This window comes from Phocoena sinus, chromosome 1, assembly GCF_008692025.1.
Source record: "Phocoena sinus isolate mPhoSin1 chromosome 1, mPhoSin1.pri, whole genome shotgun sequence".
Lineage (NCBI taxonomy): Eukaryota > Metazoa > Chordata > Mammalia > Artiodactyla > Phocoenidae > Phocoena > Phocoena sinus.
In genome coordinates, this window is record NC_045763.1 from 130,383,456 (window position 1) to 130,400,896 (window position 17,441).

At 38.4% G+C, this 17,441-nt stretch overlaps 1 protein-coding gene across 1 annotated transcript; it reads right to left on the minus strand.

Moving 5' to 3' along the window:
• Nucleotides 1-12: 12 nt before the first annotated feature.
• On the minus strand, nucleotides 13-17,426 carry CENPL (centromere protein L). Its single transcript, XM_032647871.1, has 5 exons — nucleotides 16,810-17,426; nucleotides 12,236-12,412; nucleotides 8,362-8,613; nucleotides 2,636-3,178; nucleotides 13-655 (listed from the first exon to the last, which is right to left on the minus strand). Exons 2-5 carry the CDS (start codon nucleotides 12,407-12,409, stop codon nucleotides 584-586), a joined length of 1,041 nt encoding a protein of 346 aa, XP_032503762.1. The 5' UTR covers nucleotides 12,410-12,412; nucleotides 16,810-17,426; the 3' UTR covers nucleotides 13-583.
• Between the last annotated feature and the right edge of the window lie 15 nt (nucleotides 17,427-17,441).

The window sequence follows — 17,441 nt, forward strand, 5'->3', positions numbered from 1 at the left end:
AGGCTTCCTTTTAAAAGTGAATATTTAATTCAACACTGCAATAAGAATTAAACAGCATTAAAAACAGAAGCATATTAGTGGCTTAAAAAATGTATAGTAACTTTAGTTTCCTTTGGGGAGGATTTTGATTGCTGGTTCTCTACAGCAAAATGATGCTAGGAAAATGTCTATAGAACATAGAAATTCTCTCTGAATACAAGTCTAAAATGCTTAAAATTAGGGATTAAAGGTTTTAAAGATGCAAATCAGAAATATTCAATATTAGAGGTATCTCATTTGAATCCTAAAAATTTTGACATAATAAAAAGATGGCCAACAAATTAATAACTCGGCATATTCTACAGACTGGCATGCCAGATAACCAGGACTATATTACACGAGCACCTGGCTGTGGTTCATCCACTACCACCTTCTTTGTTCTTCTAGATCCTTCTTGGCTTTCATCTGGGTAACTCCAAGGCACTGCGAGGAAAACAGATGCACAGATGCCCATTTCTCCTGCAGTCCCCCTCAGCATAGCAATTAGGCAGATAGTCAGTGAGAAAAAGGTATATAATCCATAACTTATAGTCCCCACAAGGCCTCACTCAATTTGAAAAACTGCCAGTTCTGTCAAATATGCCAACACTCCAATAAGGTATTTATGACACAAAATCTGAAAAAAAAAAAAGACATTTAAAATTAAAATACAATTACTTATAGCAAAGCAGTTTGATATTTGATAAATATTCCAGGCTTATTTTAAATTCCATATCTACAAGCTAAGCTATGAATATAAACCCAAACCATTGCTGTTCTAAGTCAAATAAACTTTACTTAATAAAGATGACCTGACTTTAATAAATTTACAACTATTAGTCAATGTTGCTTAGTTGGAATTAGACTAGGGTTCTTATTTATCCTGGCTTCCATGGATAAGATAACTATCTGCCTAAAGAGAAGGGGGAAGGAGTATCTATGAACCCCTTAGACTTATATGCAAATTGAGTGTCTACATTTTCTAGAAAGAGTTCCATACCTTCCTTCTTCTCAAAGGGATATATGATGCCAAAGTGTCTTGTAGAAACTAAGCAGAGGCAGAAACCTGGTTAATACATTAATTTCAAACTTTTGAGAGGCAGTACAGTGTTGCAGTTAAAAGCATAAGCTTTTGAGTCAGATGACTGGGTTTAAATTCCAACTCCACTTATTAGCTGTGTGATCTTGAAGGAGCCTACTTATCCTCTGTGCCACAATTTCCTCTTTACAACCTATGCAAATAGGTTGTTGTGAAAACTAAATGGGACAATATGTGTAAATGCTTAATAATGCTTGGCACAGTTAGTGCTTGATAAATGTTAGCTTCGTCATGGCATTATTTGAACCTAGGAGCCACAGTTACTGTCTTAGATCCTTACGAGAGGCCCTTAGAATAGACCAGATAAAACAGGGCCACCCTTACATTCATAGATGGATAAGAACAATTATATAAAATCGTTTTAAAATGTAGCTTATTAATAGAATGTGAGAATATGGAAATAAAATTTTTAAATATAAGGACTTCATGAAATTGAATTCTGAGGTGCTAAAATGCAAATTTATTTCTTTATAATGTCAAAGTAAGATGGAATAGTATATAATATTTCAAATTTATTACTGTGAACCATAGTAAGAAATAAATTTAACATCATGACTCAGTACAAGCAAATGTATATCCTTAGTATATGTTATATATTCTCATTTTTATATTTTCCACTCTATTTTTCTTTTGTTTTTTAAAGCTGGTTTCTTCCCATCAAATTACTTCCTAACCTACTGTTGCATTGTGACCTCCAGTCTGAAAAGCATTAAAGTAGTGCTTATAAGATAGAGTATGAACTTCTTGGAACCTAAGAGATTAAGTGTTTAAATCTTGACTTCCTCTTACTAAGCTATCTTGCATGTGTCATTTAAATCTATCTTGGCTTCAGCTTCCTTGTTTTAAAAATAAAATAAATGTAGATAGAAACACCTAACTATAGGGTTGCTCTAAAGATTAGAGTTAAAGTATGTTAAACTCCTAGCACAGTGACAAGACCAATATTCACGAGTGTTTATTGTGGCTGTATTTTAATATATTTTAAATATATTAATATAATACACTTAAATATATTTAGGTGCCTACTCTCAGTTTTTTCTTTTTTTTTTTCTCAGTTTATTTCTGATACGTTCTCTAATAAGGCCTTCATATACACTAAAACAATGTCTCTATTTCTTTCCCAGTAGGGATAGAAAAGCCTAAAATATAAAGATGATATTTTAGTTCTGTTTCTACTATAAGTTTCTTATCTAACACACAAAATCCTGTTACTCTGATAATTATTTCAAAGTTGACAAGAAAATTCTGAAAATTTCAAAGTTACTAAAGAATAAGTCATATTATTACCAAAGTCTATGGGCACACAGTGTATAGTATCCTTCCACTATAAAGCTGCATATAGAAGGCTTAAGACTTTTTAGTAAACCATTTATAAAGCATAAAATAAAATCTCTCTACTGTCGTCAATTGGCAGACATCCCAAAGTGTTTCTTCAATGTGGAAAATTCAATTGCCATACGTTTTGAAAACTATGCAACAATAAGGAAAAATTACTTAACTAGATTTGCTCAAACTAACCTTTATTTTTCCATCAGTATGTGCTGAAGCTACAGATGTTGAAACACGAACCAATCTTGTGGCTGATAAATGAATTTTGAAATGCCTATGGAAATGTGAATACAGGCAGTCCATGAATAAGTCAACTTCCTCCTGGGTAACTTCCCCAGGTGTTTTGTGAACACTGTCCCACAAAGCTTTTGCATCTTCTGGATGTATGGCATAAGAAATATCCAGAGTTTGAGGGCTACAGGGTACAGACCAAAGAAACTCAGTAGTAGCCATATAATGGTCCATTTTGCATGCAGTCCACATAGCAGCCATCCAAGAAAGATTAAACGCATTGATTGCTAAGGGACGGAAGTAACAGTCAAAAGTTTTCTGAAACCAGGTTCCAATTATGGCTGTATTAGTCTCTGCACCATTTGCAAGGAATAAGGGTAGACAGGTGAAATCTTCTGAAACAGTCTCCAGAAGACTGTCTCCAAATATACAGCAGAACCAACCAGTCCACAACACTTTACCTTCTCTGTGCTCAGATGGCAATTGAGATTTTGACAGAATCTATGAAGAAAAATCAAATGGGTTCATTAAATTCAAAAGTACATCTACTCCTACAGTGCATCTTCTCAGCATTAACTAGTACATTTAAAAATAAGAAGATATGTAGTATTACCTGCCAAAAACCAGAGAGGTAATAGTCTCCCTGATCATTATTAGGGTGTATCAAGTTAACTGACCTTTCTCCTAATACTCTTTATTAGGACAGACATGGTATATGGCAAGATCTTGGTGCAACCAAAATGCAAAAAGGGGTGCCAATATGGTATAACCAGGTACAGTACCCTGAAAAAAAAAGTCTCAAAATCTCAACTTTAACTTCATCTTCCAATGCAGGGGGTGCAGGTTTGATCCCTGGTCAGGGAGCTAAGATCCCACATGCCTCCTGGCCAAAAAAACCCAAAACATAAAACAAATTCAATAAAGACTTTAAAAAATTGGAAAACAAAAATCTCAACTTTAGAAGGGAACTTACCTGGTGGCGCAGTGGTTAAGAATCTGCCTGCCAATGCAGGGAACACGGGTTCGAGCGCTGATCCGGGAAGATCCCACATGCTATGGAACAACTAAGCCCATGCGCCAAAACTACTGAGCCTGCACTCTAGAGCCCACAAGCCACAACTACTGAAGCCCGCACGCCTAGAGCCAGAGCTCTGCAACAAGAGAAGCCACTGCAATGCGAAGCCCATGCACCGCAACGAAGGGTAGCCCCCGCTCACCGAAACTAGAGAAAGCCCACGCACAGCAACAAAGACCCAACGCAGCCAAAAATAAATAATTTTTTTAAAAAACCTTTAGAAGGGACTGTAAAAGGTCACCGAATCCAATGTGCTTGAATTATTCCACTGAGGAAGACGTCACTATTTCCCAAGGGAGGTCTGTCTATCCACTTAAAATGTTCTTTCATATGTTAGGCCCTACAGTTTCCAACCACTGGTCCTACTTTCTTCTTTATGTGCATGTAGATGAAATCTAATCTAATCTCTCTTCTACAGAAAAAGCCCTTCAAATATTTGATGATCCTTGTCATATATACTGCTACGGTCAGCATCTCCAGTTTCTTCAACCATTCCTTCTATGACATACATTCAAGTGCTCACACTATCTGGACACTCTTCTCTGAAATTCTTTGGCAAAGGAGTCATTCATAAGTGAACATAATTACTTCAAAAAGGTCTGATTACAGGACTGTCACCACCTTTAACCTAGATTATACTCCTACTAATATAATCTTAATAGTAGTTTTCTGGTTTAGTTGACAGCTTTACATAAATTAGCTCTATGTACTCATTTTTGCTATTAATAGGTAAATCCCCCCCCAACTTACACTGAGGCAGTAAACTTATTCCTATTAAAATATTAATCTCTTTCAATTTGGCCCACTGTGTCAATCCATTCAGATCTTTTAGAATCTTGATTATATTTTCTAGCAGATTGACTAACCCCTCAAACTTTAAATTTGTAAATTATATAACAAACATACCTTCCAGATATTAATAGAAGTTTTAATTAAAGTTTGACCAGGACAAGGTGAAGATCACAGCCCTATATTATATCCCTTTAGAGATGATCATTTGAACAATTATTTTTGCCATTTTTCTCCTTGTTCAAGAAGTTATGAGACTTTCAAATACCTTAAAGCCAGATGTATTATGTCTATCACGTTTTTATAACCTATAAGTCCTGTAACCCTGGCAAGAAATGAGATTTAATTAGAAAACTATTAGGACACTATACTAGGAATTCAAGAGGTTATTTCTATTCCTCACAAGAATATTTGCTTGCCTGATGACATGCCAACCATGTAACTTCTTTGGGCATCAACTGCTTCAACTTGACAGAGACTGCTAATTATCTACCCAGTATCTATTTTTCCTTCCACAGTAAAACAGTGCTTTCACTTGAGGTGGCAAAGTACCCACTAAAAATTTTTTCTAGTCTTCCTTCCATCTGGGATGTAAAGAGAAGTATCTGTTGGGTGTCAGCAAGTTTCGTTAACGGTTTACTCAGCGGCAGGCATCCTGTCTGACTTTCCCACCTTCCTCCTACTACTTGCCTTGAACTTACATATAGTATTTAGAGCTCCAGGAGCCAATTTAGATTATTATAGTGTGACCATAGGAGGGAAGCCATGCACCAAGGATGATAGAGAGGACAGAAGGAGCTTAGATTATTAATAATTTCATGAAGCATTTACCAGCCTGGAAAAGCTTACCTTTGGACACTTTTTTGGAAGACAAGTAAACCTCTATTGTCACTGTTATTTAGACTTTCTGTTATATGCAGCTGAATCTAATTCCAGTAATCCTGAGATCCTTGCCAATACTATGATCTATACCAGGGGTCAGCAAACCTTTTCTGCAGAAGGCCAGATAGTAAATATTTTAGGCTTTGCAAGCCATGTGGTCTCTGTAGCAATTACAACTCTGCTGTTGTAATACAAAAACAGCCATAGACGATATGTAAACAAATGAAAGGGGCTTTATTCCAATAAAACGTTATTTACAAAGCCAAGCAGCAGGCCATAGTTTGCTAACCCCTGATCTATACAAATAAACAAAATTTCAACTGTTTCAGCATTTATCAATGACTAAAATGAGTTAATTTAGCAGAAACAGAAGGAGCAGGCATAAATAATAAATCTGGTTTCTTAATAAATCAAAGGACAGTCATATTACTTTTATATACTACATATAGTAAGGAATGTAAAATGTTACATTTCTGAGAGTAACTTGGTATGATATATCACAATATGTAACAATGTTACTTCTTTGCTAAAATTCTACTTCTAGGATTTTAATCCCACTAAAAACCATAGAATTATAGATATTTACAAAAACGTAAAATTTACATTTAGTTACTCAAAATGACATGAGTAACTATCTACAGCACTGATTATTAGTAAAAAAAAAAGCCATAATGCACAAGTATGGGCAATATGATCACAATTTTAATAGATACAGACAGCCAAATAGATATATCTAGATTCATGATGGAGTCTGTAATTTTCTTATAATGTCTTTGTCTAGTTTTGGTATTAGGGTAATACTGGGCTCATAGGATGAATTAGGAAGTATTCCCTCTGCTTCTATCTCTGAAAGAAATTGTAGACAACTGGTATAATTTCTTCCCTAAACGTTTGGTGGAATTCACTAGTGAACCCATCTGGATCTGTTGCTTTCTGTTTTGGAAGGTTATTAATTATTGATTCAATTTCTCTAATAGGACTAGGCCTATTCAGATTGTCTACTGACAAATAGATGTATACCAAAATGTTAAACTGTGGTTTTTAACTTTCTTTGTTTGTTTTTTTTACCTTTAAAATATTTATTTATTGGAAAGGTAGTAGTCTCATATAGTACAAAATTCAAATAGAAATGTACACTCTGAAAAGTTAGTCTATCAGCTACCTCTGTCTACCCGCCTCCCCCAACTCAGTTCTTGCCCCCAGAGCCCAGTTACCAGTGTTTCGTGTATCTTTCTGGAGCTGCTCAATGCCTATGCACAACGCATAGCTTTTTATTTCTGTTTTTAAGAAAATGCACAACAAAATCTTCTGTTACATGCAGAGTTTAAGTGTTTTTGCAAATACATGTATTATTTTTTCTTCTTTTATGGCCCCTGGCTAAAACGTCTTGTTCAGGAAAGCCGTTCATGTTCCAAGATTGAAAACAATTTTCCTATATTTACTTCTAATACTTTTCTATTTGGGTTTTAAATTGACATCTTTAAACCAACTGGGTTTTTATATTTGAACAGAGTCTGATACAGGGGGGATCTAATTTTATTTTCTTTGAAGTATGGCTAATGAATTGCTTCAATACCATTTAATCCAGCCTTTCCAATGGATCCATATCATTTAATATCCAGGTCCCAAATCTCCAGCATCAGTAACAACCACCGAGGATAGCTTCATCCCACAAGTCCCACTCCTGGGTGCTATGTTTGCCAGGATGCTTCTTCTCTCTACTGGACCTTCTTCCCTCCTTCATGGTGTCCCAATCATGGGTGCCCTTTCTGTACTTGGACTTCTCTGTGCTTCCTGGCGCCACTTTGGCCTTCCTCCTGTTCTCTTTGTGGGAATCTTCATCCTCTTCATCCCTGTGGTGCGTCCTCTTCCACGATACCTGCTCCTCATCGCCATGTCCTCCTCGTCCCTGGACCTTCCCGTCCAGCCTCCGTCTTGATCTCCTGCCTGATGGACACTGGTGTGGTCCTCTGAGAAGCAGCTGGCCTCTTCTCTGTGTTGTGCTGTGTGGGGGCCAGTGGCCATTCCTTGCACAGGTGGGCTTGGAAACCACTGGTTATTGAAGAAATGGTCATTTTTTTCTGACAGTGATTTACAGGTTCCAGTCTTTGCCGGAAGTGATGAATATTGGACAGTGTGGGTTAAGTGGCTTTCCACTGTTTTCGGCCTTTTGTAGGAACTGGGGGACTTGTGGGGCCTCCTGAAGGGGAATCTCTGCTCCAGCATTGGAGGTCTGGGTGCAGTGTGGTCCTTTTCTCTGTATACAGAGTCTTCTGTCCCCTTTCTAAAGCAAACCTCTGGTTGTAATCCTCTGACTCTTTGCTTTCTAATATAATCCTGAAGTTCATGTTGAAAAGAGTCATAAGTCTTCGAATTTTCCATTATATTGACTATGGATGAAACTCTGGAGTCATCACCATGCACTAGTTTACTGAGAGAAATTTCCACAAACAGATGGAGCCTCACTTCCTCAAGCCTACAAGTCTTTGGGGTTGTGTAAGTAGAAGATCTGTGGGCCCACAAAGAGCAGAGGTTTGCCTGCCAAGAACCTCAAAAGGAAAGAAGGAAGGAAGAAAGGAAGGAAGGGAGGAAAGAAGGAAGGAAGGAAAGAAGGAAGGAGCCCTAGATAGGGGTAGGTTTTACTCAGCTCCAGGAGAAGAATCCCAACTTCTTTGCAGCTCAAACTTCTCCCTTTCTTTGTACTTTCATGTATTTTCCAAGTTTTCTAAGATAAACATAATTATATTGTAAAAGGAAAAAAACTTTTTTTTTAAGTTGGTCATATCTAATTACTATAATTTGGTCAAACAAGACATAAAATAGGTTATAAATCACAAGCTTAAGAATTTTAAAAACAGTAAGAAAATATCACAATTTCTAAACCAAGACAATGCACATTCTTTTCTCCTAGGAAGCAAGTACTGCTTATATGATATACCTGGACAAGAAATGCTTCAGGGTCTCTCTGTGTTCCTTTCATTCCCAGGAGAGTAGAGAAAATCACTTTGATGTTGAAGTCGTCTCCCACTTCCACAGCAAGTCCTTTTTGCTTTTCAGCAGCAATAAATGCATTCAGAAGTTTAGAATACTCTTTGAAATTAGTATAGGAGAATTTATATAAGGGAGTTAAACTATATAAAGTCCATTGTTTATGCAGAAGGAATGCGAACTTTTGAGGATCAACATCTTCCTAAAAAAAATCAAGACAAAGGAAGTTTAAGAATTAGGAAACATGAGTAACTAAGAACTTAATCAAAGTATCTTAAATATTTAAAACAAAGCCATTACTGGGTACCTGATCTTTGCATCTGCTGTACTTTCCCTTTGGAATGTTCTTCCCAGGGTGTTCACATGGCATGTCCCTTTCCTTCATTCAGGTCTCTGCCCAAATGTCACTCAAGAGGCCACCCTATCTAAAGTAGCACCTGTACCCATTCCAGCTTTGTCACTCTGTATCTCCTTAACATGCTTTATTTTTTTCACAGCACTTATTACTGTCTGACATTAGGTACTTGCCTGATTTTTACTGTCTTCACAACTAGAGTATGAGTTTGATGAGAACAGGAATTTTGCCTATTTTATTCACTACTGTATCTCTAGCACCTAGAACAATGTCATCTAGAACAGCTGTTTAATAAATATTTATTGGATGAACAGTTAAATACTTTTAGAAACTTCAAATTATAGAGTTTAAAAATAGTCACCACTGGAGCATCTAATTTCATTGGTTTTAATTAAGTAATTTCTAAAATTGTTTGGCAGTAAATTCACTCCATCACTCTAATTCAGTAGATTAAATAAAAAGATACATGGGAGTATTTTGGCTAGGCTCTATTAGAATCACAGGGACCACTAAAAACAAAACACTTCATTTGTATTGGCACTATGGCAGTACTGAGGGTCTTCACATACACCCCCACATAGGCTCCTAGTTTTATCCTGAATTGAATTTTTCTATAGAATCCATACTTCCACAGTCCCAAATATCTTTTGGAACTTTCACCACAGTTGTCCACTTGACAAAAATATTTGTTCTGACTAGAGTACTCATGGAAAAGTTGTAAACTTTTTACTATCAAAAGATTTGGGGGAAAAAAAGGAGGGTCCAATGGTTAGGACTTGGCGCTTTCACTGCCAGTGCCCAGGTTCAGTCCCTGGTTGGGAACTAAGATCCCTTAGGACACGTGGTACGGCCAAGGAAAAAAAGATCTGGCAAAATTATTTGTATCATAGAGAAAAGGAAACACTGAACTGGACATTTCAGTCTTTTTTTTTTTTTTTTTTTTTTTTAACTGTTGCAATGTTTGTTTTTTTATTTTTCCAGTCTTTAATTTATATACAATCTCTGTTTTCTGGTTAAGAACCATAACTTTCATTACCAGGACTAGTAATTTTTCTTTGTTTTTTTAAATTATTTATTTTATTTACATTTTATTTTCAGCTGTGTTGGGTCTTTGTTGCTGCATGCGGGCTTTCTCTAGTTGGGATGAGTGGGGGCTACTCTTCATTGTGGTGTGCGGGCTTCCCATTGCGGTGGCTTCTCTTGTTGCTGAGCGCAGGCTCTAGGCGTATGGGCTTCAGTAGTTGTGGCTCGCAGGCTCTAGAGCTCAGGCTCTGTAGTTGTGGCGCACGGGCTTAGCTGCTCCACGGCATGTGGGATCTTCCCGGACCATGGCTTGAACCCGTGTCCCCTGCATTGGCAGACGGATTCTTAACCACTGCACCACCAGGGAAGCCTTAGTAATTTTTCTTTAAAGAAGGTTTCACAAAAAAGCAAAACTTTTCTCATATGCCAAAAGATACTAGACCCACAACACAGACAAGAAAAAGTTAAAAGGAAGGTGTGGGTGACTGATCAGCCAAGTTCCTTGCTAAGTGACTCAAAAGCATCCATCAAACTTGTATTGACGGCACTTCCCTAGTGGTGCAATGGTTAAGAATCCACCTGCCAATGCAGGGGACACAGGTTCGAGCCCTGGTCTGGGAAGATCCCACTTGCCATGAAGCAACTAATCCCGTGCACCACAACTACTGAGCCTGTGGTCTAGAGCCCTCAAGCCAGAACTACTGAAGCTCGAGTGCCTAGAGCCCTGGAGCCACAACTACTGAAGCCCACGCGCCTAGAGCCCGTGCTCCGCAACAAGGAAGAGTAGTCCCCGCTCTCTGCAACTAGAGAAAGCCCTCGCACAACAACAAAGACCCAACGCTGCCATAAATAAATAATTAAATAAATTTATAAAACAACAAAAAAACTTGTATTGACTGGGGCTTTATTTCATAGTTCAGTAAAATTACAAATTACTAATGTTAATACACAGGGTTTTTTTATGAATGATCAAAACAGAGCATGTTGCCACCAGACAAATCCAGAACAATATAAACATGAAAATAATTAGTAAGTAATTAGAAAAATTTTAAAAACAGGAATTCACGAATCTGTACTGATAAATAGATAAATAAATGGAATAGAAATGAGAAGGGCCTAAAATAGAATGCCAAAGGCTGGTTGGTAAATATGGAGCAAATAGAGATGGAAAATTATTATTTTTCAACCATCACCATAAAGATGGGATTAGGCAAAATATATCAATGGATGAAGGATGTTAAGTGTGAGGCAAAATTTTGATGAGGCACAGGATATTTGTATTATCTTAAAGTGTCTCCCCACAGACCGCTTACTAGTTGCAGGGGGGAATAAAGCAGTAATTATTGGGCAACACGTTGACAAGATGATCAAAATTAACATCACCTATGTACCAGATGTTATTTCCCAAAAAGATACAACATGACCTATACAGTATTCCAGCCAGCAATACATAATTTCAATCTAATCTTGAGAAAACATCAGACAAATACAAAATGAGGAATATTCTATTTAAAAAGGGAAGAGGAGGAAACATATTCTTCAAAAATGTCAATGTTATAAAAGACAAAGAAATATTGTGGAAATGTCCCAAATCAAAGGAGGTTAAGGACGGAACTAGAGGATGTCATACTAAATGAAGTCAGAGAAAGAGAAATACAATATCCCTTATATGCGGAATCTAAAAAGAAATGATACAAATGAACTTATTTACAAAACAGAAACAGACTCACAGACTTAAGAGAAGGAACTTATGGTTACCAGGGGGGAAGGGATAGTTAGGGAGTTTGGGATCGACATGTACACACTGCTATATTTAAAATGGATAACCAACAAGGATCTACTGTATAGCACAGGGAACTCTGCTCAATGTTATGTGGCAGCCTGAAACAATCACAACATTGTTAATCGGCTATACTCCAATATAAAATAAAAAGTTAAAAAAAAAAACAACCAAAAAAAAAACAAACTTTGTCACCATTGGAGAATGCTAGGAAACTAACCCCTAGCATTATTTTGAAAACTAGTAAATAAAGAGAAAGAATTAAAAAAAAAAAAAAAAAAGAGGTTGAAAAACATATGGTACTGGGCTTCCCTGGTGGCGCAGTGGTTGAGAGCCCGCCTGCCGATGCAGGGGACACGGATTCATGCCCCAGTCTAGGAGGATCCCACATGCCGCGGAGCGGCTGGGCCGCTGAGCCTACGCGTCCGGAGCCTGTGCTCCGTAACGGGAGAGGCCACAGCAGTGAGAGGCCCGCGTACCTCAAGGAGAAAAAAAAAAAATATGGTACTGATAGTGTGAATAATTGTTATAGCTGTTTCTCATTTGTTTTATTACCACAGGGAGTAAGAATACACTAAAAATACTATAAATAGTAACAACAATTGAAATGTTTCATTCACAGACATTCTCAATTATTAGTAACACAAAGGAACACAAAGAGCATACCTGCAGTTGTGAACACTGGGGAATTTTCCTTCGAGGTGGAGTCGGGATAAATGAAGTCTGCTTCCTGACTGATTCTAATCGTTTTTGCAGAGGGGTGGCACCTATAAAGTAATCTTTAAGCCTTGAGGATGCACACTGTCTAGGAGTCGATTCTGGTACATCATAAGAATCCATGGTCTACATGAAAAGAAATAAAACCAGAATTCTAAACAGTAAAAAGTTAATTCATGCTCATAGTTTCACTGATTCCTCTATCTACTATAAAGGAATTCTTTCTCTCTCCCTCCTACTCCCTGCCCCATTTTGACTTTTTAATCAAATCCTATATTTCTCATTGGCTATAGGCTATTTTTATGAACATCTTACAGATAGCTCAAATACAGTTATGTTCAAAACTAAATTCAACTCCTTCTGTCCTCCTTCCAAAAGCTAGCTGGTCCATTTTCAAATTCCTGTCAATTTTCTAAGTTAATTTAAATTTATTTAAGTAGTCTCCCACTTTCATATTTTAACATACAATCATTAAGCACATTCTTTTGAATTTTTCCTTCTTCAGTCTCTCCATCCATTCCCAAAGCTACTTCCTTAGCCAGGTCTTATTACCACAACTAAACATTCCATATCTGAGGGTAATCCATTTTTCAGAAATGGTACTTTATTATTAGTCACCTGCGCAAAAAACTTTACAGTGATTAGATAAATTCTACTCTTCTGCTGGGTATTCACAACTCATAATTCAGCTTGTCCTTATCCTACTTCTCCTAGACATAAACACATCCTTGTCTTCATGTGTTTGCTTATCAACTGTATTCCCTACCTCAAGTGTTCTTTTTCCATTCCACCTCCATTAAAACCATGTGTGAATGTGATACCTTTTCAAATAGTAGGGTTTTGTTAACCTTTTTCCCCCCAGAATACCTATGTTACACACTTCTGTCTGTGTCTGTATCAGTGGCCCATTCTAGGAAGCAGTGTGTGTGTGTGTGTGTGTGTGTGTGTGTGTGTGTGTGTACAGAATGAGATCCTCAGGGGTAAATATTCTGAAAAAGCCCAAGAGCCCTCTAAATGAGTCTAACAAAATCCCTCGAGAATATTCTACAAAATCTTTGGAGATTAATAATACACCAGCCCACACAGCTCTCTTCAATCACCTAGTCTCTACCACTCATTTTGGCCCAAATTCATCTACTTGTACCATTTTTTTGGTGTGCATTTCTTCTCTTCCCAGAAAAACTAAACTACTTTGACTGAAATCATGCTCTTTGTATTTCTCTTGTATAATTACCCTAGTATAATGCTGAATGCTGTTTAATTGTTAAGCAAGTATTGGTTTAATTGAACAGAAGTATTTCATGGAACTCCAAAATTGAAAGGAATTATGATTTAAAAGTTATAAAATTTACTCCCAAGTAGTGGCACAGTTACCCTTTCAAAAATTTTTTTCAGGGCTTCCCTGGTGGCGCAGTGGTTGAGAATCTGCCTGCCAATGCAGGGGACATGGGTTCGAGCCCTGGTCTGGGAAGATCCCACATGCCGCGGGGCAACTGGGCCCATGAGCCACAACTACTGAGCCTGCGCGTCTGGAGCCCGTGCTGAGCAACGAGAGGCCGCGAACACAGCCATAAATAAATAACTAAATAAATATATATAAATTTAAATATAATGATAAATAAAGCTCTTCATTTGTGAAAAAAAAATTTTTTAATTAATTAATTTATTTATTTATGGCTGTGTTGGGTCTTTGTTTCTGTACGAGGGCTTTCTCCAGTTGTGGCAAGCAGGGGCCACTCTTCATCACGGTGCGCGGGGCCTCTCACTATCGCGGCCTCTCTTGTTGCTCAGCACGGGCTCCAGACGCGCAGGCTCAGTAGTTGTGGCTCACGGGCCCAGTTGCCCCGCGGCATGTGGGATCTTCCCAGACCAGGGCTCGAACCCGTGTCCCCTGCATTGGCAGGCAGATTCTCAACCACTGCGCCACCAGGGAAGCCCTATATTTAAATTTCATCATGTCAAAGTATGACACACTTTATACCTTGCACAAAACTCCATAAATTAAATATATAGTTCTCGAAACTCAGATAATGCCCAGAGAAAGATCATATACCATACAACTTAAATAGCAGCTACTCTAAAGCAGTCTGGCTTTAAATGCATACAGAATTGTGTATTCAAAATGGAATTTTAATCAGTCCCATCTACATTGAATGTTTCTTTCAAATCTGTTATTTGGAATAATTGCTAACATTTATTGAGTATTCATCATGTGCCAGGCAACTTTCTAAGCCCTTTAACAAATATTGTCTCATTTAATCCTCAAACAACTGTATGAGGTGGGTTATTATATTCCCAGTTGACAGATAGGAAGATAAAGAAATTAAGTAACTTGCCAAAGTCATAGAGCTAAAAATGCCAGAGCCAGAATTTGAACCGAGACAGTCAAACACCAGAGTGGGTGCTCTTACCTCCTTCTTGCACACCGCCTTTTAACAGGGATCAATTTCAAGGCAAAATAAGCCCTACTAAGTTTGACTCCTTAAAAGAGAAATTCTATGAATTCCAAAAGGATTTTAAAGTCTATCTAGGTGAGAGAAAGACTACTAGCTCTGAAAGGACTGGTATCGAGAAAACATTTCCCTTGAGTAATTTAATACTGCAGTAAATGTGAAATAGCCCAATCCATGCATTAAAGATTAGAAAATGGTTTATACCTATTTTACTTTCTCACTCCATACTCAATAATGTGCAATTTTGCTCTGCCAGATAATTAAGAGGTTAAAAATACAGCTTGACTTAATATTTTACTGCCCCAATATTCTTCCTTCCAACTGTAAGGAAAGAGGTCCTCTTACTTGCTTTCTAAAGCCAATCCATCAACCAATATTCTAGATCTCCATGTCCCTTCACATTTCTCTTGGGCACCATCTCCCATGTTTATTTCAAACCTCTATCATCTCTAATCTCTACTTCACAGGATACTTTTCTTCCACTGCCATGCATATTCTTGTATTCCTAACACTAAAAATGTTTTGTTTAAATCCTACTCGTCTCATTCGTTTTGAGACCAATTTCCTGGAAATATGGTATACAACTATTGCCTCCACTTACTAATAAATTTTTTTTGGAAATCTTCAGCAACCTCTCTTATGAATCCATCACTATAAAGACATGGCACTTTTGAAGATTCCCAATAATATTTTTGTGAAAACCATGGCCAAATACTTGGTTCATCAAGTGTGCTCATCCTTACTCCTCTAAACTTTGTTACCTTGTTTTTTTCAGACACTCAATTATTTCTCCTCCTTGTTTCTTATGGTTCCTTCTGATTCATTTGCTGATCCCTATCCTTCCTCCAGTCCCAACAGTTGCATGTCTCCCCAGACTCTGAAATCACTCATTCTCCATATAACATTCATTCTACATATGACTCCTAAATCTCTATTTTCAGACCTTTGCACCTGCATTTCCAATTTTCTGTAAAACATTAAACTTCTTTGTCCTCACATTCATTAAGTTCAAAGCTAAACATTATTTCACAACCAATCTTTCCTTTCCAACTACCCTGTTTCTCAGTAATAATTCCACTCTTCCTTCTCATTTTCCTTCCTGCCCCTTAAAATACTCCTTAGTCATCTTTTACTCTTCCCTCAACTTCACGTTTACATCCGAATTAGCATCAAATTCTGACATATTTCTTAAAAGCATACATACTAGCCTTCTCAGATTTGGCCTTCACTTGCATTCTTAATTATAGCCACTTATCTTACTCCCAGTCTTAACCCCTTTCCCCAATCCATGACTAGTTTCTCCACAGACACCACTTTTATCTTGTCATTACCTTGCTTGAGATCCCGTAACAATTCCCACACATCTTCTAAATAAATGAAGCCAAAACCTCTGCCTGGGTTTCAAGGCACCTGATCATATTATCTGATCCTATCCAGGTTCATTTTCTACTATTTCAGTTCCTACGCCAAGATCCATGGACAAAGGGTCTTTCCTAAATCTAAAAGCCCTCTAAGGTTGGATGCAAAATGGTGTATGCGTGTGTATTTGGTGGGAGAAGGGGGTGAAGAAAGGTCCAGGAGATGATTCTTTAAACGGTTAAGAGCCACTGCCCTACACCCAAACATGCACCCCTTCCCCTAGGCTGCTCATCACCCTCCTGCTCTTCATGCCTGTCATGTTTGCCTCTGCTCCCGGACTTTTTAATTCAACCTATTGTCAATTAAGACTACTTCTCTACACCCATTTGTCTGACCAAATCCAATCTATCCTTTAAGTTTCATCTCCTCAGGAGAAGCTTCCAAGTATCCACAGAGCTAGCTCTCCGGCCAATTCCTCTTGCACTTGCAGTTCAGAACACACAAGTACAACTCAGTTGTTTTTCTTGTGCTAAGTCCGTGAAGGAAGGGACCCTGACTTAAATCACTTTTGCACATCGTCACCCAACGCCAATGCTAAGCAGGTCGTGTGAAACACATCTGAACCCCCAAGTATTGTAAAGATAACGACTACACAACAGGGCAAAACACAAAGTTTACTGCCACGCCTGGACCAATAACAAAGCATCTTACCAATAAATGCCGTGATGACGCTGTCAACCATTCCCTTCACGAATCATTCTTCAAGTCTGGATCCAAAACTACGTCAAAACTGAAATCCCCTGAAGTAAAAGAGCCGCCAAAATGACAGCGAAGAGTAAGTCCGGAGGAAACCCTGGCGCTCCCAAATTCCCTCTCGCTCCACCACAGCTGGGTTCACGACGGACGCAAACGGGCCCAGTAAGGAGACCTCCGCTCCCGCAGGCGCCAGCCGAGCCCGACACTTCACGCCGAGAGGGACATTTCCGCTGACTCAGCCACCCAGCTCCGCGACCCTCGCTCCTGCGGAGTCTGCTTCAGCCCACGGAGGGAAAGGGCAAGGGACAGTGTATCCCAAAGCGCCCCTCTCCACCTGAGGCCTCAGGGGCCAACGCCAGCTCCAAAATCCCGCCGTTGAGAAGCAGCAACTTTGCGTTCAGCCGCCTCCTCAGTTTAAAATCGTTTCCCGACTCGCCCTGCGGCAGGACGCTGGACGCCTCCATGGCGGCGATTCCAAGTCAGTGAAGCAACTAAGGTTGCCATTTTAACTGAGGGCACGGGAACGCTCTAACCATTAAAGTCTACTTTCCTAATCGCGGGGTGTTAATCTTCCGCGCTTTTCTACC

What these genes read in the sequence shown, in the direction of transcription:
- CENPL (XM_032647871.1), bottom strand. Translation starts at nt 12,409, where the DNA reads ATGGATTCTTATGATGTACCAGAATCGACTCCTAGACAGTGTGCATCC. An exon ending in CCCAGTGTTCACAACTGCAG is followed by an intron (nt 8,614 to 12,235) that starts GTATGCTCTTTG and finishes GATTTTTTTTAG; the next exon opens with GAAGATGTTGATCCTCAAAA. An exon ending in ATACTGATGGAAAAATAAAG is followed by an intron (nt 656 to 2,635) that starts GTTAGTTTGAGC and finishes TTTTTTTTTCAG; the next exon opens with ATTTTGTGTCATAAATACCT.